The 25,173-nt window shown below is 53.2% G+C and overlaps 2 protein-coding genes across 2 annotated transcripts in view; one reads left to right on the forward strand and one right to left on the reverse strand.

Moving 5' to 3' along the window:
* Myo7b (myosin VIIB) overlaps positions 1-20,630 on the forward strand; it is a 64,223-nt gene extending 43,593 nt beyond the window's left edge. The window contains exons 24-46 of the mRNA XM_032885357.1: positions 1,447-1,574; positions 3,719-3,845; positions 4,413-4,532; positions 5,636-5,809; positions 6,649-6,876; positions 7,827-7,994; positions 8,738-8,855; positions 8,947-9,073; positions 10,771-10,934; positions 12,236-12,417; positions 13,023-13,153; positions 13,235-13,392; positions 13,840-13,993; positions 14,458-14,613; positions 15,623-15,728; positions 17,108-17,221; positions 17,479-17,566; positions 17,899-18,005; positions 18,422-18,607; positions 18,775-18,891; positions 19,731-19,814; positions 19,934-20,053; positions 20,377-20,630. Of these exons, the coding sequence (XP_032741248.1) occupies positions 1,447-1,574; positions 3,719-3,845; positions 4,413-4,532; positions 5,636-5,809; positions 6,649-6,876; positions 7,827-7,994; positions 8,738-8,855; positions 8,947-9,073; positions 10,771-10,934; positions 12,236-12,417; positions 13,023-13,153; positions 13,235-13,392; positions 13,840-13,993; positions 14,458-14,613; positions 15,623-15,728; positions 17,108-17,221; positions 17,479-17,566; positions 17,899-18,005; positions 18,422-18,607; positions 18,775-18,891; positions 19,731-19,814; positions 19,934-20,053; positions 20,377-20,466 (3,147 nt within the window). The 3' untranslated portion in view covers positions 20,467-20,630. The remainder of the gene's footprint in view (positions 1-1,446; positions 1,575-3,718; positions 3,846-4,412; positions 4,533-5,635; positions 5,810-6,648; positions 6,877-7,826; positions 7,995-8,737; positions 8,856-8,946; positions 9,074-10,770; positions 10,935-12,235; positions 12,418-13,022; positions 13,154-13,234; positions 13,393-13,839; positions 13,994-14,457; positions 14,614-15,622; positions 15,729-17,107; positions 17,222-17,478; positions 17,567-17,898; positions 18,006-18,421; positions 18,608-18,774; positions 18,892-19,730; positions 19,815-19,933; positions 20,054-20,376) is intronic.
* An 832-nt stretch (positions 20,631-21,462) lies between these two features.
* Lims2 (LIM zinc finger domain containing 2) overlaps positions 21,463-25,173 on the reverse strand; it is a 29,625-nt gene continuing 25,914 nt past the window's right edge. Inside the window, 5 exon segments of the mRNA XM_032885358.1 lie at positions 21,463-21,891; positions 22,410-22,485; positions 22,719-22,767; positions 23,390-23,482; positions 24,558-24,708. Coding sequence (XP_032741249.1) covers positions 21,744-21,891; positions 22,410-22,485; positions 22,719-22,767; positions 23,390-23,482; positions 24,558-24,708 — 517 coding nt within the window. The 3' untranslated portion in view covers positions 21,463-21,743.

A 25,173-nucleotide genomic window follows, 5' to 3' on the forward strand; every position in this document is an offset into this window, starting at 1 on the left:
GATGGAACATGCATACACACACACACACACACACACACACACACACACACACACACACACACACAGCTATACACATATTTACATACACAATTAAAAAACTTTTGGTCAAGGCCTCCTTAAGGCCCAGGTTTGTGCAATGAATGAACTAAAACCCAATGGAATTAGCTAGGTAGCAGGATCCTCTTCTGGACAGTAATTGGGGGGGTCCACTGTAGAAATCCACAAGTGCTCCCTACACTTGGCCACTGGACCCAGCATGCTGTGAGGAACCATTTGCCTTCCAACTATAGAGGAGCCTAATCCGCCCCTGCAGCCCTGATTGCATGGACAAACCAGAGCCTCCAGCTTCCTGACCTCTGGGGCTATAAGCTCCATCAGAGTGTGTTAGGTAGCAATTGCTGCGTAACAAGTTACCCGAAGCACAGCTGCTTGAGACAGGTCAGACCAGTTCTTTCTGAGGGTTGGGAGTGGCTTGGGTGGTTGGTTCTGATTCAGGGTCTCTTTGAAGTTGCTGCTAACCTGTCAATTTGGGTTTGAATAACTTGAGGCTTGACCTGAGTTATTCAAGGTCTTGGGAGTAGATCAAGATCGTGGAATGGTGTATCCATCCATCCCGATATGTGGTCCCTGTCTTGAGCTATCTGAGCATCCTCACTGCATGGGTTTTCTTCACAATGAGTGATCCAAGATGAAAATTACAGTACCTTACTTTGTGAGGCAGGGGCATAGCCAGAGCAGAAGGTGGAGATCACATTGAAGGCTGAGGGCCTTTCCCAGCAGGGACTCTGAAAGGCAGTCTAGCTGGCAACTGTGTCTTCTGAAAGGTAGATATCGAGAGGCTGGACTGACTTCCTAGGATTAGATCACAGATTTCTTTCATGCACCTTTGTTAAGTAGGACAAATAAACCCTACCCATATAGCCAGCCAATGTTTTACACTTAGATCCCATACCCAATGCCAACTTTATCCAGAGATGCTGTCTAGCCCTGAGTTGACACCAACCCAAGCTCAGTCTCACCCCAAGCTCTAATTTGGGCTGCAAATTCCCATAATGATGCCACTGGGGCAAGGTCTATCCTCTGTCCCCACCTGTGCTACTGGCTTTGTAAACTGAGTCAGAAAATGGCTGACCATCAAAGACAAATGCTCTATCCCTGGTGGCTAAACGGTTAACTACACAAGCTCTCACATCCCTTTGTCCCTTGCTTGCTTCCACAGAGAATAAGAAACTGGGACTGAGGGTCTAATGATATCTCCTCCATCAAGCTACAGTGGTCCTCACAGGTCATTGGCCAAGTGGGCCCAGCTAGGAGATTTGTCCTTCCTGCCTCAGTGTCAGATTGGTGCGGAGTTCGTGGCTATTGCTTCCAGCCCATGCATCTGTTTCCTCCTTGGCAAATAGGGGGTGGTCTCGTCTGTGCTAACAGCTGTCTGGGGGCTTCTAGGTGGCCAGCCAGCAGAACATTGGTGAAGAGGCGTTCAAGTTTGATGGCCCTATCTCAGACAGACCCATGAGTAACTTGGAGAAGGTGCACTTCATTGTGGGCTATGCCATCATGCGTCCTGGACTCAGGTCAGTCTCCACTCTGGCTTCTACTCAGAGTATCAGGCTACTTCCCTGGCACTTGACTTATGGCACCAGCCTTACCATTCGCCTTGAGGCACCAGCTATTGAGCTACTCTCTGATGTGGGCCTGTAGGCTTGCTCTGTTAAGAAAAGTCGGGGAGGGGGGATGGTTCAGTTGGTTCCACACCTGCATTACAACCTGAATTTGATCCTTCAGAGACTATGTCAGAAAAAAAAAAAGGCCAGGAAAAACAGCATTTGCTTGTAACGTCAAATACTTCAGTTAAATCATCGAGTCCCAGGCTAAAAGACCTTATATAAAAAAAATCAATAAAATGAAAAAGCAACCAAGGAAAGCTTCTGCAAGCTCATATACATAGATGCACACGGACCTGTGCATAAGACTGGACTGTGCAGAACTCGCTGGTGTCAAATGCAGTTTTAAGACGGCTTTGGCATGGGCTAAAGAGTTATTAACTTTATTTTATTTTGTTATAGTTTTTTGAGACAGTGCCTCACTATGTAGTCTAGGCTGACCTGGAACTCCTGCCTCTGCCTCCCCAGAGCTCCAGATATTCATTCTAGAACAGGCTCTAATACAGCCCTATAAACTAGAGAGTTCCTCATTATTTTATGCATGTTAACATATACATGTTTATGGCATATATACTTCATGTGCAATCCGCTTTATAAGAATTATGACATGGAGTCTGGATTACCTCACTCAGGATGATCTTTTTTCCAGTTCCATCCTTTTACCTGCAAATTTTGTGATTTAATTCTTTTTAATGGCTGAGTAATACTCCATTGTGTAGCTGTACCACATTTTTAAATCCATTCCTTTGTTGACAGACATCTACATTGTTTCTAATTTCTGGCTTTTATGAAAATAGCAGCAATGACCATGGTTGAGCAAATGTCTATGTGATAGGATGGAACGTCTTTTGGGTATATGCCCAAGAGTAGTGCAGTTGGGTCTTGAATTAGATCTGGTCTCAGTTTCCCGAGGAACTGCCATATTGATTTCCACAGCAGCTGTACAAGTGCACACTCCTCCCACCAGCAATGGATGAGTGCTTGGTCCACAGCCTCACCAGAATGAGCTGTCCTTTGTTTTATCTTGGCCATCATGACAGGTGTGAGGTGGAAATTCCGAAGTAGTTTTATTTGCATTTCCCTGATAACCAAGAGTGTCGAACATCTCCTCAAGTTGTGCTAGGCCATTCGAGTTGCCTCTTTTGAGAATCCTGTTTAGATGAGTTCCCCATTTTTAATTTTGCTGTTTGTCTTCCCGGTGTCCAGTTTTTGTTAAAGCTTTTTATGTTTTGGATATTGGCCTTATATCAGATGTGTTGATAGTTGGCAAAAATCAACAATAGACATAGCGGAGAGTACACAGACTCATGAAAGTTAAACAACTCACGACCGAATGAAAATCGAGTCAAGACAAAAATCAGAGTAAACTTGTTTTACTTTGTCCATCGCTGAGTTCAAACACCTTGTAGGACATTTAGGTCTGATCCCCCAGCTTCTACCTCCCAAGAGCTGGTGCAGGTATGTATCGACCTGGGCCAAATTCAGAAAATAAACAAAAACCTTCTACAATTAAATTAAAGTGAAAATCCAATATACCCAAACTTATGGGACATAATGAAGACAGTTCCAAGCGGCAAGTCCATAGCACTAAGTGCCTACATAAAACACGAGAGAGATTTCATCCTAGGCATTTCTTAATCTAGTAAGAGATAAGCAAAAGTAGGCACCATACCCCCTCTTTTCTCAGTGTACTAGAGGAGGTGGCTATCTTAAAGCAGAGGAGAAGAAAGGTAATTTGAAGTGACCGTGAGGTTGGAGAAGGAACGGGTTATACATGAACCAGGGAGAGAGCATCTAGAACAGCAGCAAGGGCAAGGAGGCTATGAGCAGAAAGGAAGCAAAGACTCAAGGGAGGGAACACCCTGGAAGGAGACTGAAGGCGGGGCCTCATTGAGCTAGGATGGGAAGGTGGGAAGACAGACATCCAGAGCCCTGGGAAGACATCAGGTGATGGGCGCGGTCTATGATAAGACTGGGTAAGGTGAGAGCCTCCATTCCTGTGTACCCAGGCTCTCCTCCTCTTGCTCTCAGAGCCTGTGGTCTGTGTCTTTCAGAGATGAAATCTACTGCCAGATCTGCAAGCAGCTCTCCGAGAACTACAAAACAAGTAGCCGGGCCCGGGGCTGGATCCTGCTCAGCCTCTGTCTGGGCTGCTTCCCACCCTCAGAGAGGTTCATGAAGGTGATGAGGGCTAGGCTGGGGCAGGACTGGATTGGGGAGGAGACAGATTGCAACAGGGGCGGGCCCTGAGTGCCGGACCCTGGGCCTAATCCAGAAGTCATAGCTAATGAGTAGCAATAGCTACACTTCCCTAAGCCTCAGTTTGCCCATCTGAAAGGGTGTTTTATACGGCTCCTTCCAAGTAATTTGGAAGCTGCAATCCAGGAGTGTGGTCTCACTGCCCTTGGTCCCAAGCACATACCCTTTAAGACTAAATTGGAGATGGATTGGAGATAGAACTCAATTGGCAGCGTGCTTGCTGAGAATGCATGATGCATGCGTGTCCCGGCCCTCAGGAGGTGGAAGCAGGGGGATCAGATGGAACTGACCCACAAGGTGTTGAACTTACTGATGGAGAGTTAGCGTCTATCTTGGTGTGACTAGAAGGCAGGGCTGCAGCCATGCCGGGCAAGCACTGTCAACTGAGTTACACCTCCAGCAATGAGGCTTTTAAATTGAGCAGGGCCGAAAATCGAGGAAACCTTCATTCTGAATGTCTCCCTCCTCCCGCCCCTTTCTCATCGCCAGTATCTGCTGAACTTCATTAGTCAAGGGCCAGCCAGCTATGGGCCCTTCTGTGCCGAACGCCTGCAACGCACCTTTGCCAATGGGGTGCGTGCAGAACCCCCCACCTGGCTGGAGCTGCAGGTAGGTTCTGGCAGGGACGGGAGATGGGCAGTGTAGGGTAGGACTCCGTGTTCAGGCCTGTGTGCATCCACTTTCTTTGTGGCATCATACTTTTAAAAACATTTATTCGTTTATTCATTTGTGTGTGGGGGGGGGCATGTGCACCACGGCATATGTGCAGAGGTCAGAGAATAATTCGCTGATGCCAGATCTCTCTGTCTGCCATGTGGATACCAGGAACTAAACTCACATCATCAATCTTAGCAAACATTGACTTTGCTGGCTGAGCACTCTCATTGGCTCCTCTGCTGCACCTTTATGGTCACCCATGGTACTCAGCACGGCCTAGGCTTCAAAGCCTCTCTCCCCACCTCTCAACCCACATTCCCATTTTGCTCCTGTCTGCTGCCTACCTGGATGGGAAGATGCAGCTACCGTGCTCTGTATAGAGAGCACACACTGATTGCTTCTAGCTTCTACAAGGCAATGGTCCTGTAAACCTGTCACCTTTCATAGCCCTACTATTTATTGGGAGCTGGCACTGCCTCTACCTGCTGTGTCTCTTGACACCCCTGAGTTCTCAAGACGTCAGAACAGGTCATTGCAGACCACCAGGATAGAGCGAGTACGCTGTCTCACAGCAGTGTCCTGTTCCGCCCCTGTGTAGAGACAGCAGTCCTCCTCTGGCCACATTCCCTTCATGGTCTCTCTTTACTTCCTAAATCTATGTGCCTTCCTTCCCATAATTCCTGTAGGCAAACTATAGCTGAGGATGAAGCCACTCATGTCTATGCAATGTTGTGCTTAGGACCCAATGACTTAAACTGTTGTCTGAGTTAACCTCAGCACCTTAGTTTTGCACCTGAGTGTGGCTTATTATGGGGTACAGGCTGTCCCTAGGGCTTCAGAGACTACAGCTACAAAGTCCACAGCTCACCTACTCTGCGTGGGCAGCACTGCGTGTGAGCGACCCAGACCATTGGACGCCACGCCAAATCACAGCCAGACCCTTGGTCTCCTGAGGGACTCCCCCTCAGGACTCCATAGGGACAAGCAAACTTAGGGGGCCTCTGGGAGCAGGCTCTGGGACCCAGGACTGCAGGAGTGCCACTGTCTGTCCCCAGGCTGTCAAGTCCAAGAAGCACATCCCGATCCAGGTCATCCTGGCCACCGGAAGGAGCCTGACCATCTCCGTGGATTCTGCCTCCACATCTCGAGAAATCTGCCAGCAAATTGCTCAGAAACAGGGCCTCAGGGACAAGCTGGGCTTCTCCCTCCAGGTCGCTGTATATGACAAGGTATCAACCAGGAGTCATGTCCTACGTGTGCCTCCTATGCACACCTGAGCCTGAGCACCCTGAAGCTAGAATCTGGACCTATTAACCTGCCCTGCAGCCTGAGCCACCACCATCACCACACACACACACACACACACACACACACCATATATGGGCCTGCACATACAGACATGTATACACATGCATGCACACACATATCTGTGCACATGCACACACGCCAGAAACACCTCATACTCCACGTCAGTCCTCCTACCTGCATATTTATTAGGGCTAGATACGAGCCTTCACCCCCCAAACCTAGGAACACTCACCTGTGGGAGTCGAACTCTCCCTTCTCTGGGAGGCATTTTGGGAGGTGATGGACAGACCATAACTGGGAAGACAGTTCGGTTGCTAAAGCATGCACAAAAGCACAGGTAGCTAAGTTTGACCCCCAAGACCCGTGTAAACGATCTAAGCATGGTGTCATTTGCTGCCGCACTGCACAAATAGAGCCATGAGGATCCCAGGGGCCCCTTGGCCAGCAAATCTAACCAAATCAGTGAGTTCTAGGTTCAGTGAGAGAACTAGCGCAGAAACTGATGGAGAGCAGTTAAGGAAGATTTGTCATCCACCTGTGACCTCCACAAGCATGCAATAGACACACACACATACATATGGACATGAAGAGAAAGAAAGAGGCTTTTTTGGTGTCCAAATGGACTTAAGAGTGGCTTCTTGGCCCACACAGGGCATCCTAGTCCCTGTCTTCCTCCTATGGTGTTAAGGATAGATGTCTATGTTGGGGGGCATGGCCTATCGCAGCTATTAATCCCTCCTGTCCCCAATTCTGGCCTCAGTTCTGGTCCTTGGGCAGCAGCTGTGACCATGTGATGGATGCTGTGGCCCAGTGTGAGCAACTGGCCTGGGAGAGGGGAGAGAGCCAGCGCCAGGCCCCCTGGCGCATCTACTTCCGGAAGGAGTTCTTCACCCCGTGGCATGACTCCCGAGAGGACCCCGTGAGCACTGAGCTCATTTACCACCAAGTCCTCCGGGGAGTGTGGTCTGGCGAGTATAACTTTGAGAAGGTGAGGAGCCCTGAGAGGTACCCCATCCCTAGACTGTGGGTGTCGGGACGCTTCACAGCACAGGCGCCCAGTGGCAGTGGAAGTAATAAAGAGCGTAGCAGACGGGAGCCTGAGGAATGATGGATGGAAAGGTAGACACAAGGCTGCGGGAGTAGGGCACACAGGGTACAGCCATCCCTCCCAGGCCTGGCCTGGTTCTTCTCCCGTGGGTTGCAGGTTTTCTTGGGCATCTGGGATCCTTGGCACCCACAGCATCAGGCATGGAAGGCCCCAGGCTGCCTGACCTCCCACAGCAGTGGCTTATAGAGCAGCATGTCCTGAGGATCAGGAACATGGCCTCGGAGCTGGACGGAGCCCTGGGCTTGATCCCTGGCATTGTATAAACTGAACGTGGTAGTGAACTGGGAGGCAAGAGGAGCAGAGTTCAAGGTTCTCTTTGAACACATAGGGAGTTGGAGGCCACTCTGAAATACATGAGACTTATTAGGGGTTGGGGGAGAGGGAGGAGGAAGGAAGAGACGGGGAAGAAGAGGAAGAACATATGAAGGAGAAAGAGGAGGGGAGGAGAGGAGAAGAGAAGGAAGAAGAGGACTCTTGGGTTCATCACATCTGGAATGCATAAAGAACCAAGAGCTCTAAGAAGAGCTCTGTGACTATGTGGCAACAGGTCACACCACGTGTCACATCAGGAGGTTGTGTTTTGGACTCTAGCAGACAGCCATCCCAGTGATCTGCCTAGACAGGACAGCCACTGTGCTCTCTTGGCATGGGAGGACCATGCCCCTCTTCGAGCAGCAGTGTAGAGGGGAGGTTAGGACAGGAGGCTGCTCCTGCTTCTGACCTTGTGTGAGAGGCTGGGGAGCCCCACTGTGCTGAGGCAGGAGCTGCCCCAGCGGGAGTCTGCAGCCCTTACTCTGCCCTCTCATGTGCCTTCTGTCCCTGGAACACAGGAAGAGGACCTGGTAGAGCTGCTAGCCCGGCACTGCTATATGCAGCTTGGGGCCACGGTGAAGAGTAATGCTGTCCAGGAGCTGCTACCCAGCTGTGTTCCTTCCAAGCTGTACCGCACCAAGTCTCCAGAGAAGTGGGCTAGCCTTGTCATCGCTGCCCATGCCAAGGTCAGTCTGTGGTAGGCTGGGACCTACTCTAACCCTAGGCTTTCCTTTGAGGGGAGACGAGAGGAATGGATTCCACCCCCCACATGCCAGGGACCAGAACGCTTTAACAGGCACATCCCTGACTCAAGGGACAAAGTGTCGCCTTTAGCTCAGCACGTCACCGCAGGTTCCTGTCACCTGCCCTCCTCCCTGTAGGTGGGCCTCTTGGTCCCAAACTGCTCTGCCCAGTAGATCCCAAGTGTTTGGTACACGTGCAGATGACCTAACCACCCTTCGTATCTGTTGTGTCCATTTGCATGCCTAAAGTCAGTAGAACTTTAGAACGTAGAAATGAGAAATGACATTTGGTCCAACAGAGAAAGAAAACCTGAAGACATCTTAGACACAGCCCAGTGGGACATGGGACATGTTAGGACGGGGGAAGGGAAGAACTAGGAGGAAGAAGGAAGTGTAGAGCTTGCTTGGTGGATAAAGAGCTTGCTGTGCAGAGCTGACACCCCCAGTTCAGATTGCCAGAACCCATGGAATGCTGGGTGGGGTAGGACAAGCCTGCTCGATCCCAGAGTGCACCTCCAGAAGGATGAGGGCAGGGACAGGAGAATCTCCAGGATCCTGGGAGCCAGCCAGCTGGCAGCAGTGAGCAACAAGAGACCATGTGTCAATCAAGGGGGAAGGCGAGGACCAATGCTGGAGGCTGTCCTTCGTCCTTCCATATGGAGCCCGTGTTTTCCCACTCCAAATAGGCCCCGTACACCCAGTCGAAAGCCACGCCTTTGGAGGTGAAGGAGCAGACAGTGGAGGCTGCCCGTCTTCTATGGCCACTGCTCTTCTCCCGGCTATTTGAAGTCACCACACTCTCCGGTAAGAGCATCTGGTGCTGTGCAGCTGGGGAGGACAGGGAGCTGCACCTGGTGGCCAGCGTGGCCTTCACTCTGGGTTGCCTTCTGGCCAGGCCCCCGCCTTCCCAAGACGCAGCTGATTTTAGCCATTAACTGGAAGGGGATGTACTTCCTGGATCAGAAGGAGAGGACACTGCTGGGGTTGTCCTTCGCAGAGGTCATGGGTCTGATCGCCAACAGGTAAACCTTAAGTCTTTTACTTCTCAACCTAAGCGCTTGGTTTAGGTGTATATGGAACTCGAGGACAGATATGAAGAGGGGGTAACTTGTCCTCAGGGCCAGGCTGCAGTAGCAGGACAAGTAGAGCAAGCACAGGTGTGGGGAGAATCTTTGGCATCCTTAAAAAAAAAAACAGAAATCGTGTAAGAATATGTTTGCATTTTAATCCCAAGTGTGGGTGGGACATGGGCTGCTTCAGATGATCCACATCAGCTGACTATGATTTGCCTCATGCTCTATCAGGGGCGAGATTTCGCCAGCTGTAGATAGTTTCTGCAATTGTGTGACATTTGGAATTCTGGGGCCTTTTCAGAGGGTATGTAAATGCTAGGTTCCCGAGAGGTGGTACGGGGCGCTGTTAGTTGTGGTTGTAGTAGTCATGGTCAAGGAAGAAACTACAAGAGGAGGAAACTAGATATCCTGACAGAGAAGATAAAACTCGTGCACTGAGGAACTCGCACCTCTAACAACAGGAAGTGCTCCAATGATGATGTCACCGATTTCCCCTCTATCCTTTTTTCTTTCCTATCTAGCATTAGGGGCTGTAAGGATAGAGAAGGGGTATTACACTCTCCGGTAAGAGCATCTGGTGCCGTGTGGTTGGGGAGATCAGGGAGCTGCTCCTGGTGGCCAGCATGGCCTTCACTCTGGGTTGCCTTCCGGCCAGGCCCCTGCCCTCCCTGTTTTCACAGCTGATTTTAGCCATCAACCCGAAGGGACTGTACTTGCCGTTCGTGCACTCCTGAACTCGTAAAGTAGCATATCCAGGCTACACACAGGACGTAGGGACCCCTCCTCCTGCTTGCTAGGAGCTCTTCCAAGACTTCCGGGAACTCCTGCCTATGCTCTACAACAGTTCCTCAGTCTTGCCAGGTGTCTGACAGGTTTACAGTACCACTGCTCCCTGGGGTCAACTGTCCATTCTCCTGGACAACTCCAAGTCCTCGCAGCACCGCCTGCTGTATTAGTGAATTGTCTTCCTGCCACACAAAACTACCTGGAATAAGCAGCTTAAGGGAGGAAGGGTTCGATCTGACTCACAGTTCGAGGGCACAGTCCATCACAGCAGGAAAGACAGGACAGCAGGAGCATGAAGCAGCTGCCCCCATCATGTCCACAGCTGGGGAGCAGAGCTCAGCTCACTTTCCCCCTTCCATTCAGCCAGGGATCTGAGCCTCTGGAGTGCTGTACCCATTAATCCAGTCCAGAAACTCTATCAGGTGTACCCTGAGGTTTGTCACGTAGGTGGTCTAGAGGCTAACAAGGTGACAGTCAGTTTTAACCATTTCACCCATTCTGAAGAGAGGTAAATGGAGGCACATCAGCTAGGTAACTGTCCCAGGTTCCAGAGTAAGCCTAGAGCCTTCTGTGTGATGTTCCTCGTTATCTGCTCAGAGCAGCCTTTCATGCTGGGACACTGGCGTATCCCACTGCCTCTGGGACCCAGAGATCCGCTGGTCACTTGTCCAGTGCCTAAGGTCCTGCCTGAGACTTGGGCCCAACCTGCACTCAGAGTAACCTCTTCCAAGGACCCTGGAGGAGTTCCTTCTTCCCCCGTATGTGGCCCTGGAACTGTCACTTCTCAAAGGCTGCTCTGGAGCTGCAATGAGAGAGAGTTGGGAAGGCCCCAGGTCCCACTGCTCCCTCTGTGCCCTCAGGGACGCCCCAGGTGGGAAGAGCCTGCTTCTGTCCACACTGCATGAAGAGTACGAGTTCGCCTCCCCCAGCAGCGTGGCCATTGCAGAGATGGTGGCCTTGTTCCTGGCAGGCTTGAAGGAGAGATCTGTGTTCGCCATGGCCCTGCAGGACAGGAAGGCCACAGGTGCCCATCGGGAGAGGGAAGAGGCTCGTGGGACTAGTGAAGAAGGGTGGCTTTCTCTTATGCACAAGACCCAAAGTGAGGCTTAGGGACACAAGCTTCCGCAAGGTCCTCATCCGAAAGGGTTAAAGGAGGTGTGTTACACGTGCAACACCAACACCGCCAGTGCTTTCACAGTCACCAGCAAGGTTAGTGCACACCTGTAGGGATGTACACACCATCCCCATAACCACCCCGGTATCCCAGGTCACAGACGCCAGACCAGAGGCTCAGAGAGGGGGATAGTTCACCCAGCACCACACAGCCTTCCCTGAGAGTCCTCACTCCAACAAAAGCTGGGCTGGAGTCCATAGGCCACTGTCAGGGTCCAGACCTCAACCATCGAGACTGACCATAAGCATTGTAGTCTGCAATTCAGACAAAAGGGCTTTGTAGGGACTCTTTTTATTCATTTATTTTTTTTTTACTTATTCACTTTATAATCCACTTACTGCCCCCCTTCCACTCACCCACTCCCACAATCCTTCTTCCCTCTCCTTCCCCTTCTTCTCTGAGTGGATGGAGGCTCCCTGTCTATCCCCCAACCCTGGCACATCAAGTCTCTGTGAAGCTGGGCACATCCTCTCCCACTGAGGCAGACAAGGCAGCCCAGCTAGAAGAACACATCCCACACACAGGCAGCAGCTTTGGGGTAGCCCCTACTCCAGTTGTTCAGACCCACATGAAGACCAAGCTGCACATCTGCTACATATGTGCAGGGAGGCCTGGGTCCAGCCTGTGTATGTCTTGTTGGTGGTTCAGTCTCTGAGAGACCCAAGGGTTTAGGTTGAGTGTTGGTCTTCCTGTGGAGTTCCTACCCCCTCCGGGGCCACATCTGTAGGAACTCTTAAATTCTGTGAGGAACATCAGAGAGTGCTGACCCATTTGTTTGCCTGCTTGTCCTCACTCATGGCCATCTTGGAAATATCATGAGAGGCTTACAGGTTTGCACATGGGCTCAGAGGTCAGGCCACAGAGTGCCCTGGCTGGACATGTAAACCACTAGTTATGTATTCTACTATGCCTCCTGCCGGGCTCCTACCCAGCTCCTGGTTAGGTCCCAGAAGTCTCTTAGGCTGAGGTACAGCAAATGACAACAATCTGCACTGTCATCTCAGAGTTGTCTCAGGCGCATGGCTCTGTGCCTCAGTTTCTTCATATGTCAAAGGACACCATCTCTGAGAGGTAGTGAATGCAGTCTGGGGACTCTGGAGAGCCCTCACAAACGTGGCAATTTTGTCTCTATATGTGACCTGGACCTCCAGACGATGTCACCCTTCTGCCCTTCAAGAAAGGGGACTTACTGATCCTGACCAAGAAACAGGGACTTTTGGCCTCAGAGAACTGGGTCCTGGGCCAGAACGACAGAACCGGCAAGACAGGACTGGTGCCCACAGCCTGCCTCTACACCATCCCCTCAGTCACCAAGCCCTCAACCCAGCTGCTGGTATGTCTCCCTGCACAGCTCTGATCAGCTCGGCACTGTGAGCAGGGTCTTGGGATACTTAGCCTGGGTCACCCTCTTCCTTGATGAGATCAAAGAGGACCACGTGGGCACTAGGGCAGCTGTACCAATCCCTGTTAACCCTAGAGTGACAGTGAAGTTGGCATATTTATGCAGAAGCACTCAGTAGGTCTTCAGAGGATTGCTCTCTTCCTCTCACCATGGAAATGTCCTGGGGACAGACACCCTCCCCTGCCCCAAGAACTGCTCTTTGGGGAAGCTGGGAACAAGCAGGCCCTCTAACATGCACACATGAAGTGCCTACTATGTGCCCTAAGCTGCCACTCAAAGTTGCCATGAGCAGCAGCTCCTGAATGGCTGAGCAGAGATGTCCTAGGAAAAGAGAGCCTTTGGTAGTGAGAGCCGGAGCAGCTACACACGGAGAACAGGGCAAGGCTTACTGGTCCTAATCTGGCTAAAGCAGAGGAACGGCTCCGACAGTCACACAGTAGGTGTTCTGACTCACTGAGACAGCTAAATCAGGAGAAGCCTAAGGAAGAGCCTTGTGGGCAGTGGCTCCTGATTAACCATGGGCCTGTCCCCTCCAGAACTTGCTGGCCATGTCACCAGAGAAACGGAAGCTGGCAGCCCAGGAGGTGCAGGCTTCGGAGCCACCGCTAGAGGAGCAGCTCACAGAGTCACCGTACACCCTGGAGGAGTTCTCCTACCAGTATTTCAGGTGCACTCCCCACTCTGAGGGCTGCCAAGCAGGGGCGGAGAAAGCCTCAGCACAGACCCTCACACCAGCCTTCTCTGGCAGGGCTCCAGAGAAAGAGACCATCAGCAGGGCGGCGATGCCCATGGCCCGAAGCCGAGGCCATCTATGGGCCTACTCTCCCGAGCCGCTGCGCCAGCCACTGCTCAAATCTGTCCACGACAAAGCCAAGCTTCGAGATTCAGCCTGCCAGATCTTCCTTGATATCCTTCCCACCAGCCTACCCTAGCTGCAGGCAAGCCAGCCGGCATACCCTGCAGGCCCCACAGCCACCTATGAGGGGTCAGGCCCCACGTGAGAAAGCACGTTGCAGAGCCAATACTCAGCTCCTTGCAAGGATGCTTGAGGCTCAGTAAAGGGCCTAGAGAAAATGTCTGTGTGGGGCGAAGCCCTGCTCAGGGGTCAGTATGAGCCTGGGTCAAAGGTCAGTGGGGGGGGTCTTGATTCAGGGGTCATTGAGCGACCGAATCCGTGTTTGGAGTATGCACTGGTCTAAAGGTCAATTTGGGACTTGGTTCAGGGACCATGGTTTGGGGGGTCAGCGAGTTGATTCGGGTTGATTCAGGGTTCAACCTGGGCTCCCAGACTGCACTGGGCTGCCAGGGTTCAGCCTGAGGCTCGCTGGGTACTGTTCTCCTTCACGGCCACACCCATCCTCAAGTACACAGGCGACTACCCATCCCGGCAGTCCTGGCACAGCCTGGAGCTCACAGACCAGATGTTCTCGCTAGCCCTGAAGGAGCCAGCCCTTCAGGACGAGCTCTACTGCCAAATCCTGAAGCAGTTGACCCACAACTCCATCAGGTCTGCCAAAGTGTAGCGTCCTGTCCTGGGCCCCGGACTAGGCCTCTGTTAAGGGGAAACAGCCACATATAGGTCTGGATCCACATCCCGCAGCCACCAGAAGTGCAGGCCCCTGTGTATTCTGCTAGTATCCGAGGGTGGGTGACAAAGGAGGGACAGCCCAGCCTTGTACCTTGCCTGCTGCCATTCTTCTATGTGGCCTGGGCAGACTGTGACCTGTCTGAACCCCTTTCCATAAGACAGACAGGGTCACGCATCTTGTCATCAGGGCAGGAAAGTGCCCTGTTGCGCTGGGCAACTGTATTACAAGCTGATATAACGTGACCTTGGTGTGTACTGTGTGCTCCCCCCAACCCCATCCAAGCTCCTGACCCCACAGGCCCAAGCGACCCATTTCTGCTTCTGACAGCTTGTTTGGCCTGGGCACAGCATAGGGCCTTACCACTGCTGGGTGCCACCCACAGGTTCAGTGAAGAGAGAGCCTGGCAGCTACTGTGGCTCTGCACAGGCCTCTTCCCGCCTGGCAAGGCGCTGCTGCCCCATGCCCAGAAGTTCATAGACTCCCGGAAGAAGAAGCCACTAGCTCTCGACTGCAGCCGCAGGCTCCACAGGATTCTCAGGTAAACCTACTGCCTTACATCCTAGAGTACCAACCCTGTCCCAGCTCAGAGCAGATATAGGGGGACATGGCCCTGTGTGCCCTGTGTGAGCTCATGCCCCTTTCCAGGAAGGTGGGACCAGGCAGAGGAAGGGGCAGGAGGTCCAGGAGGGTCCCAGGCAGCCTGGGTACTCAGAGAGCTTCAGTCAGGACCAATAGCCATCTTACCTGTGGCTCTCCTGCCCCACTTCTGCCTACTCAGAACATAGAAGAGTCTTCAGGTGACCCAGCATGACTGACAGACACATCTTAGTTCAACCCGGGGTAGCTAAGGTCAGAGGCCTGTCCTTCTTAACCCTTGTACCGTCTTTGTCCTCCCTGTTGTCATCAAGAGCATCTTCCCATGGTGCTAGGGCAATACCTATCAGCCCTAAAGTGACAGTGAAATGGGCATATTTATGCAGGCACTTAGTAGGTGCTCAATTAAGTTTGGTCTCTTCTCACCATGGATATGTCCTGAGGACAAACTTAGCCTTCCTCAGCCCCGTTTCATGTCCCTAGTGGCCACATCCCCCCTTGTTCCGAGCGGTCTCCTGCCTTCTTTATCTTGGCCTTGACCATGATGAACGTGGGCTGACAGTGAGTGTACGTGGCCATGGAGAACGTAGCATCCTTTGAAAGAAAGGCCATGCTGGAGTCCCTACCCATTGCACAATCAACCCCCTGGTCTGTGAATACAGGAAGACTCCTGTCCTTAGTGTCATAGCCAGCAGTCCCTGGCACTGCTGGGGAGCTCTTGTGTCCCCAGCCTTCTGGCAGGTAGGTGGGACTGGACTCATCGTTATGCCAGGGTCACACACAGAGCCCACCAGGCAGAGGCGAAGCTAGGAGGGGTGAGGAGCAGGAACCTACCTGCTCCCCTCTGCTGGTCATTGAAGGCTCTGTGTCCAGCGTCAGGCTGAATGTCCCATTCGGGTTGGCAGTTGGGGTGGGTACAGGAGTGGCACGGTAACCCACTCTGTCCTCCTCAGGGTGGGACCTCGGAAGCAGCCCCCACACCATGTAGAGGTGAAGGCCGCTGAGCAGAATGTCTCCAAACTACACCATGAGGTCTACCTCCCCAATGACACCAATAAGGTGAGTGTCAGGCCTCAGCAGGGTGCAGGGCACGTTCTTACCTTCCCAGCATGCTCTTCACTCACTGCACTAGATCTGCAGTGTAATGGACCCCGTTGCCAGGGCTCCCGTCTGTGCCATGGTATGTTTGCCTCCATACTCCAAGCCAGCGTCAGCGAGCACTGCCCTGAGTTAAGGGGCCCCAGGCATGAGTTAAGATTCCAGGCCGAGGAGGGGAGAGAGAAGAAGGCAGAAGGGTGGGCAGCAAGGCTGAGTCCTAGGGCTTGTGGGCCCCTGGAGACATCCGTGGTGAGCAGCAGCCATCGCTCTTTGGCCCAGAGCTTGCCCTGGAGGCTCGGGGAGGCAGAAGGGACAGGGAGGAGGTAGGAGAACATTGGGTCCTAGCTGTGATAAAGAAACTTCAAGGGAAAATGAAGGACCAAGGTCACCCTCTCACCCTCCCCCCGGGTTCCTTGAGCATCTGTTGCTTGAGTATAGCTGAGTACCAGCAACGAACTTCCCATCATCTGGCTACAGGGTCACAATACAAGTCCAAAAGGTCCAGACTTCCTGGGTGTAGTCTGGGCCCAGGACAGTAAGTGCTGTTGTCAAGGAATTTATATGTGGATGACTTTCTAGGGCCTGTCCTTCTCCAGACAGAACACAGCCAGCCCAAGGCTTATAGTGACAGAAATAGGTCCAGGGTGATGGTTCTGTCAATCATGTGCTGGCCACATAAACACAAGGACCTGCCCTCATGCAAATGCTGGGTTCAAAAGCTCATGGGAGGCAGCGACTCTCCGAAGCTTATTGGTCAGTCATCCTAGTCAAATGGATGAGTTCCACATTCAGTGAGAGACCCTGTCGAAAAGTAAAGTGTCGAGAGCAATTAAGAAGACACAAGTGCCTTTAATCCCAGCACTTGGGAGACAGAGGCAGATGAATCTGAGTTCTAGGCTAGCCCAGTCTACAGAGTGAGATCTAGGATAGCCAAGGCTACACAGAGTAACTCTAACGAAAGAAAGAAGGAAAGAAAGAAAGAAAGAGAGAGAGAGAGAGAGAGAGAGAGAGAAAGAAAGAAAGAAAGAAAGAAAGAAAGAAAGAAAGAAAGAAAGAAAGAAAGAAAGAAAGGCAGGCAGGGAGGGAAAGAGGGAGGGAGAGAGAGAGAGAGAGAGAGAGAGAGAGAGAGAGAGAGAGAGAGAGAGAGAAACAGATACTTGAGGTTCACCCCTGGCCTTCATACACATGTGAACACAAATACACATGCACCCACATGTGCAAAACTTCACGTGAACACGAATATAGCACGTGCACACTTTGGATATACCTCAGAATAGTGGCTTGGGAAACCCTCTCACCCACGCTGGGTCCTGGGCCTCATGTGCTACCTCTCTGCACAGACCATGGAGGTGAGCAGCAGTAGCCGGGTGCGAGACCTATGTGAGGGCATCGCCACTAGGCTCCAGCTGGCCTCCTGGGATGGCTGCAGCCTCTTCATCAAGATCACAGACAAGGTGAGCAACTTGGTAGGCCGAGGAGTGGACTGAGCAAGATGCTTTGGGCTGAGGAGCCTCCCCTGACCAGCAGACCTCAGCCTACCCAGAACACTGCTAGCCATGGCCCTCAGTGCTCAGGGCTATAGGCACGAGCGGGGCGGAGCCTTGGTCAATCTCAATGAGCCTCCAGCCCACTGGCCCGAAGACTCAGTTTCTGGATCCTTGGAGGATCCATCCTGAAAACTACCTCGCCTGCCTTTTCCCTCCTCCCCAAGGTCATCAGCCTGAAGGAAGGAGACTTCTTTTTTGACAGCTTGAGGCAGGTGTCTGACTGGGTGAAGAAGAACAGGCCCCAGAAAGAAGGTGAGGGGCTTCTCCCCGGAGGGGGCGGCTGCCTGCTGCACTCCCAGACCCTCCTCCATTCTCACTCATCCCCTTGTTCCCCTACGCATGCGAATGACTAACTTCCTGCAGGGTGAGAGAGGTAGCCCAGGGTGCCCCTCACAGCTGGGAGATGGGCATAGGGACATTTCTGAAGGCAGCTCCTACACTGCTTGATGAAGATGAGTTGGGGCCCAGAAGGGGAAGGACAGGGACTTTTCAGGTCAGAAAGCAGTGGGAGTGCAGTGGTGTGAGGAGTGAGGCTTTGCAGCCTGCTGGGATAGCCTTGGTACCCACTGCCGCCCCTCTTCCAGGGGCCTCCATGACACTTCCCTACCAGGTGTTCTTCATGCGGAAACTGTGGCTCAATGTGACCCCTGGGAAGGACGTGAATGCAGACACCATACTCCATTACCACCAGGTACCCATCAGGTGGCCCTCTTGATGACACACGAGCCATTGCCATCCTATCCCAAACCTGTCCTGAGACAGGAGGAGGAAGGGGCCAGCGAGGCACTGCCTTGCCCCAGGTTCTTACAACAGGGTAGAACGAGGTGAGCAGGCCAGACCCCTGAAGGTTCCGGGGACCACAGAGGCAGCAGCTCTGGGGAAACAGAGGTGTGAGGCTGGGGAAGAAAAGCACGCAGAAGGCCAAACACAGTGAACCGGCTTACAGCTTCCAAGGATGGCATCATGGGGACAGAACCCATGTCCACCACAGCACAGGATTAGCCAGCCCTCACTTAGGCCTTTGGTCTGCTCAGTTAGTGGACAGGGAAGATAACATTCCCCACTCCAGGCTTCTGTCACCTGAGGCCCAGCATGTCTGCCACTCAGGAGCTACCCAAGTACATGCGTGGGTTTCACAAGTGCTCCCGGGAAGACGCCATCTACCTGGCAGGCCTCATCTATAAAATCCAGTTTGGCAGCGATTGCTCTCAAATGGCCAGTGTCTCGAAGATCCTGAAGGAGCTGGTACCTCAGAACCTCACACGCCTGATGTCCTCAGAGGAATGGAAAAAGGTCCTTAACAGGGCTGGGTGGCTTGGGATGTGGGCTGCCTGTACCTGTCCTGTCCTTACTACCTCTGAGGCCCTGCCCTACACTGACTTCCAGTGAGTGTAGCACTGGCCCGAGTCTCAGAGCCGCTGGGTGTCCATGTCCTATACAGTGTCCCTCTCTTCCATCAGAGCCTCCTTCTGGAATGTGACAAACACAAGAATAAGTCAGTGGCCGAGGCCAAGGTGGAATTCCTGAAGCGGATCTACCGATGGCCTACCTTTGGATCTGCCTTCTTTGAGGTGAAGGTAGGCCTTAATCCATGCCAGCCTCTGCCCCAACACAGGCCCCGTTTAGGTGAGTCCTCAATGCATATCGGTAGACAGGAGGGTGTGCTCTAACTGTAACCCTGTGGAGCACCTAAAAAGTGGCCACTTGGGGGCCATGGAGATGTCTGGGTTGGCCAAGCACCTGCGGACCTGAGTCTGATCCTCGGAACTCATGCTGAAACACAGAGTGACAAAAGGCAGCACATGCTGCCGTCTGCTAGTAGCCCCAGTGCTGGGGGAATGGAGAAAGGGATCCCTAAGCTTTGCTGGCCAGCCAACCTAGCCTATTTGGTGAGGGCCAGGCCAGTGAGAGACATTGTGTCAATAATACTCACAAACACACATACACGTGGCCAGTGACATGGCTCTGCAGGCTACAGCGCTTGCCACCCAAGCCTGATGACCTGAGTTCAATCTCTAGGGCCTGCGTGGTGGAAAGAGGGAAACGACTCCTGCAATTGTTCGCTGACCTCCATTCACACACCACATGCACACAAGCAGACAAATAAAACATGTTTAAGAAACAAAGGTGGGGGGGCTGGGGATTTAGCTCAGCGGTAGAGCGCTTACCTAGGAAGCGCAAGGCCCTGGGTTCGGTCCCCAGCTCAGGAAAAAAAAAAAAAAGAACCAAAAAAGAAACAAAGGTGGTTGGTACCCAAGATTGACCTCTGACCTCCATACATGAGTGCACATACCACACGCGTGTGCATGCTTACCCCCACACACATTTCCCTGTACACACCTGGGCACGCATACGGATAGGAAGTGGTCACTGACCCCCACATCCCTCTATGATAACTGAGCCTCTCCCTCTGCAGCAAACCTCTGAGCCTTTCTACCCAGACATCCTCCTCATTGCCATCAACCGACATGGGTTACTGCTCATCCACCCCAAGACCAAGGTAGGGCGCCAGGGCTGTGCCGGCAGCACAGCGGTCATACACTCAGGGTGGGATGCCTGCCTTCCTGGCTGCCCCTCCTGTCCAGCCCAGCCACCTGTCAACTGCCTCTCTGTTCCCAGGAACTGCTGGACACCTACCCTTTCACCAAGATCTCCAGCTGGAGTAGCGGCAACACCTACTTCCATATGGCTTTGGGGAGCCTGGGCCAGGGCAGCCGTTTGCTGTGTGAGACCTCTCTGGTGAGCACAGGCCTCGCCTCCTACCACTACACAGCACCCTCACTGTGATAGATTGCTTGCCCATGACCAGGGCAAACCAGCCAGGGTCTGCAGGGAGGTTAGATGCACCCCCCGCTGCAGACTGAGAGCCAGCATGTCCTAGGACTCTAACCTGACTCTGGGCCATCCTAGGCCGTTCTAAGGAAAGGGTGGAACTCGGGGCCACTAGAGCGAGCAGAAGCGAAGCCCAGCCAGGGGAGCCTGCTTTCTTCCTTTCTTCCTACCACATGCCCCAGGACTCTTCCTGTACCCACAGCCTCTGACCCCACCCCCATCCTATCTAGGGATACAAGATGGACGACCTGCTCACTTCATACGTACAGCAGATCCTGAGTGCAGTGAACAAACATCGGGGCTTCAGGGCCAACCCCTAAGGGGTCCCATCTGCACCCATCTTCCATGCCGGCCTTCTACCCACTTCTCAGCATGCCTGATTGCCCCTCCTGGGCGTTCCCTGCAGAAGCCAACGAAGGTCTCAAGCCTCCTGGCAGGTGGTGGGCAGCTCCCTGAATCTGCAATAAAAATCCACCGAGCAGGAGGGAGTATGGGTCTCTGAGGGGAAGCGGGGATGGATGCGAAGCAGGCAGCTGGTCTGAGAGACACTCCACCCACCAGAAGGTCTCATCCAGAAAAAGCAAAAGGCACTGTGACTTTTCCTAAACCAGAGGCCAAACATATCCCTGGAGATCCCGCTTCCTGGGCCCTCCAGATGGTCTTCTCCCATCCATGATCCATGTGGGTCACTGGGAGGCCTGCTGTGCTCTCAGGAGGGCTGGGTGGAAAGTGGGAGCCAATGGAACTGAACAGGGCTTTGGAGACCTGTCCAGTTGACAGGCCCCGAGAAACACCCTACCACCATCTGCTCACCAAGCTAGCCAACGTGGTCACCTCCATCTAGGCCCGAGGAGTCCTGGCTGATTCTGTCTATAAGTCCTGGTGGTAGCCAATGTGGAGAACCTGAACCCCTCCTGTCTGCCTCTCTGGTGTGTCTCTTAGTACTGATCATCCCAGCAGGAAGAGCTTTATAGCACCACGCTCCTCCACCCTTCCCACAAACCACACGCACACTCCAAGAATGTGAATCAGCCTTCATTGTGCAAGTATGTGACCACTTTTGGGTCTGAGATGGCCAGGGCGATGTGCTCCTGGGAAGTGGGACCCCCAGCTGTGGTGGGCAGCTGGGAAGCTTTCTGTGAGGTTTCCCGAGTAGTGAAGGCGATGGGGGTCCCAGCCCTCTAGCTGGTTCATCCCGGAGGTGGGTTTGCTGACACAGTGTAAGCACAGCTACCTACTGTGGTTGAATAACTGAAGGGTACTCCCCTGAAGCCTCTGTCTGCATGGTGCTGGCCCTGGGGCTGGGTCAGCTTCTCAGAGGAGGTATCAGGCTGGGATCAGCGGGCCAAGCAAGTGGCAAATCATCCTGCCCCAGTTTGTCCCAGTCCCTGGAGGTTGTGGGTCCGGGAGGAAATGCTTGTGACGTGGGCCAGGCCTCAGCACAGAAGAGAGGACTACATAGCCCGAAGTGGACTGGAAACAAAATTCCCCCCGGAGGAGGGGCTGCAATGGAGGAGAAGTGGGAGGTGGCTAGCAGGACTTGGGGCAGGAGGGTGAGGGCTAAGGTTCTGCAGGCAGGCAAGGAGGCCAAGGACCTTCAGACTGAGTTGACGCCCACAGGCTTAGGCTGGGCCTTGCGGGAGCTCAGGTCGGACAGCTTCTTCAACCTCTTCTTCAGTTCCAGGGGGAACCTTTCATAGCATCTCTTACACACAGGCTTCATATCGAACTCCACAAACTTGTTCCTGCAGACAAGACCCCAGCAGTCTATGCCCTACCCACTCTGACCCCAGACAGTAGCCCAGACAGCAGCTGCCAGCCCTCTGCCCTCCCAGCCCCGCCTGTCACAGCCAGCAGGCTGGATTCCAGGGAAGGATGTTAGCCAAAGGGCACTGAGGAAGAAGAGATGAGCCTAGGTCTCCCTGGGCTTCTCTTCATAGCCCTCTGTGACTCTCCATTGCTCTTGAAAGCGAGAGCCCTACCTCACCTCACAGTTCCAGCCACTCTTTACCCCCCTAGGCTTCATGGGAGAGGCAGCCACCTGAAGACTGCTTTCACATATGCTGTTCCCTGACACAGAATGTTTTTCCCCAAAGCCCAGGTTCCTTGGGTGTAACTGCAAGAGAACTTCATCGCTCTCTGAGATCCCTGGTCTACCTCATCTGCCTGGCATTCTTCTGCCTCACACAGGGCTTGCCTGAGGCCGCAGTTCAGGGAAAGCGAGCTAGAAAGTCAAGGCTGCCAAGTGCCCACCACTACTCACTTCAGAGTGAGCTTCATGTTGCAGGCGGAACAGGAGAAGCAGTTCACACACCAGGCTTTGCTGAGGGCCGACACCACTGAGAGGCCAGACATAGAATTAGCAGGTCCCATCCAAGCCAGCTGCAGGCCCAGCTGAGCCAGATGAGCCTGCAGCTGTGGGACAGCCACCCCCCCCCACTACCAACCACAATTCCTCCACTCCCCCACATCCCCCAAACCCTCTCCCACCCCACTGCCCCTCCCACCACCGGGAGAACAGACTGGTTGGGAGAAAGCAAGGGAGGAAGGGGCTTGGGGACAGAGGCCTCACCGTCACCCTCAATCACATGACTGCAGTTGTAGCAGACATCCCCAAAGAGCTGTAGACAAAGAGCAAGCCGTCAGCACTACCCACAGATAGAACAACCTCCTCCTGAGCCCTTTCTGAGGATGCCCAGATCACTGGAAGCACTCCCCAGAGAGTGCCACAGGTCGAGACATTGCTCCCCAAAGCTCCCATTGCTCCCTTTGATGTCTCCTACCCAAGTCCTGCAAGAGTGAGGGACAGTGTGGGACCTCCTCCCCTCTGTGAGCCTCTGAGGCCGCAGTGGCATATCTATCAAATAAAGACACTGTGTGGACAGCCGCTCATGTCTTACATACAGGCTTCAAGACTCCAAGCTAGAAGCCAAGGCCTGACCACATGCCTGGCTTCTGGCATGCACAATAGACTCCCACTCCCATGAGAGGAAACTGCAAATGCCCAGAGACCCTTGGTAGCATCTCGCCGTGCTTTTCAGAATGTGAGGTGTGTCCCCCAGAGACAGGGCAGCAGAACCCATAGCTATCCCCAGGACCTTCTCCAACGGCCCATCTAAGTACCACTTCTGTGCATGGAGAGGTCTAGACACAGCCCCAGCCCTGCTCTCTCAAGGTCCTGAGCCACCCCCACCCCCACCAGCTCTAGCCCTGTGTCTTTGTAGGATCTGTCCCAGGCCATACCTGGTTGTAGTGGGTCTCACAGTATGCTAGGCCTTTCTTCTCATAGTGCCGGTGCCCCAAGAATGGCTTCTCGCACTTGGCGCAGACAAAGTGCTGGAGGAAAGAGGGTGTGGCTTGCAATATTAGGGCTGCACCAGGGACCCCAGAAGACAGGGAAGGGGGATGAGGCTCTCAGTGGGCAGAACTGACGCCCAGATGGATGCTATCAGAACCAGCTAAACCTGTGCTGGCCTCTTTCTTTCTCTTCTTTCTTTCTTTCTTTCTTTCTTTCTTTCTTTCTTTCTTTCTTTCTTTCTTTCTTTCTTTCTTTCTTTCTTTCTTTCTCTCTTTTCTTGAGACAGGGTCTTTTTCAGGTCCTTCCAGGATATTTTCAGAGTCACTGTAGTCAAGGGTAATATTGACCTTTTGATCCTCTCAAGAGGCAGGATGTCAGACATGCAGGATTACAGTACAGGGAACTGAACTCAGGTCCTTGTGCATGTAAGGCAAGCGCTCTACCCACAGAGCCGCATTGCCAGTCCTCCTCCTCATCCTTGAACGTGTCAATAATATCCTCTGTCACTGGATCCTGCTTGGCAAACAGCTCGTGAGCTCTGCCCTGATATTAGTGGGCACCACCTGTTTCTATGCTCCCCCACCACAAAGCCCACATAGTCTAAGAAACATATCCTGTCCTTTGGAGCTTGTGTGAACATGGAATTCCCAAGAGTCAAGGCCGCACATCCCACAGCCTTTGTTAATGGACACGGAGATGACCAGGCCACTGGAGCTGCAAGCACTCTTCCCAATGTATCCCTAAGGGTATAATGGTACTCAGGGCATGAGCGAGAGCTGACCCAGGAGCCCACCAGCTCCCTGTCTATGTGGAACTGCACCTAACAGTTCCCGTCGTGCACAGTCCCACAGGGTGCTCTGGGTGGACAGTGTCTAAGGTATGCTCTTGACTCTAGAACCTTCCAGAATGCAGAGATAAGAGGTAAGGTGACTGGGGCTGCCTGAGCATGGCCTGTGGGCTCTGGCCTCCTGGCTCCCGTGGACTTCCTAGCTAGAACAAGGAGAGATTGCTCCCAGAGAGAGGTTTTCAGTGGGAATCAGTTAGCGCATGGCCTGGGATGGGGTTCAGAGGAAATGTGAATGAGGCTTAAATCTGGGCCCGCTCCATGCTCACCTCCACGTGCCACTGTTTGCCCAGCGCATTGACCACACGGCCCTCAATGGGCCGGCGGCAAGCCCCGCAGATGGGGATGCCCATCTTGTCGTGGCAAGGCAGGCAGTAGAGCTCACCCTTCAGCTCTCGGGCATCAGAGGTCAGCTCCTTCCTGGAAGACAGCACAGAACCCCCTCAGGTCCGGTCCCACCTATCTGTAGGGCCACTACAACTCTTAGTCCAGGGTAGTGTGCCTGAGGCCCCTGCTCTGGCTCAACCAGATCACGCAAATCTCTGGAGACTTCCTGTGTGCCCCCCAGACAGGCCCCAGAGCACGGAATCCGCCACCCAGGCCTGCAGGAAGTGCCTGTGTTCTGTCCATTTAGTTTCCCTAGATAAAGCTCTGTTTCCCCTCATTCCCTCTAAAGCAGGCTGTGTGTCCAGGGCAAGCACAGAAGGAGACCAGGGACTGCAGAAGATCCTCGGCTTCTCTCTCCTCTCTCTCCTCTTTCTCTTCTCTCTCCCCTCTTTCTCCTCTCTCTACTCTCTCCCCTCTTCAACACCACCACCAACCCTACAGTCTCTACTCTTTCCTCTCTGTCGCATCTACTCCTGCAGTCCAAAGGTTTCCCCTGAA

This window comes from Rattus rattus, chromosome 15 (genome assembly GCF_011064425.1).
Source record: "Rattus rattus isolate New Zealand chromosome 15, Rrattus_CSIRO_v1, whole genome shotgun sequence".
In the NCBI taxonomy this organism is placed as follows: Eukaryota; Metazoa; Chordata; class Mammalia; order Rodentia; family Muridae; genus Rattus; species Rattus rattus.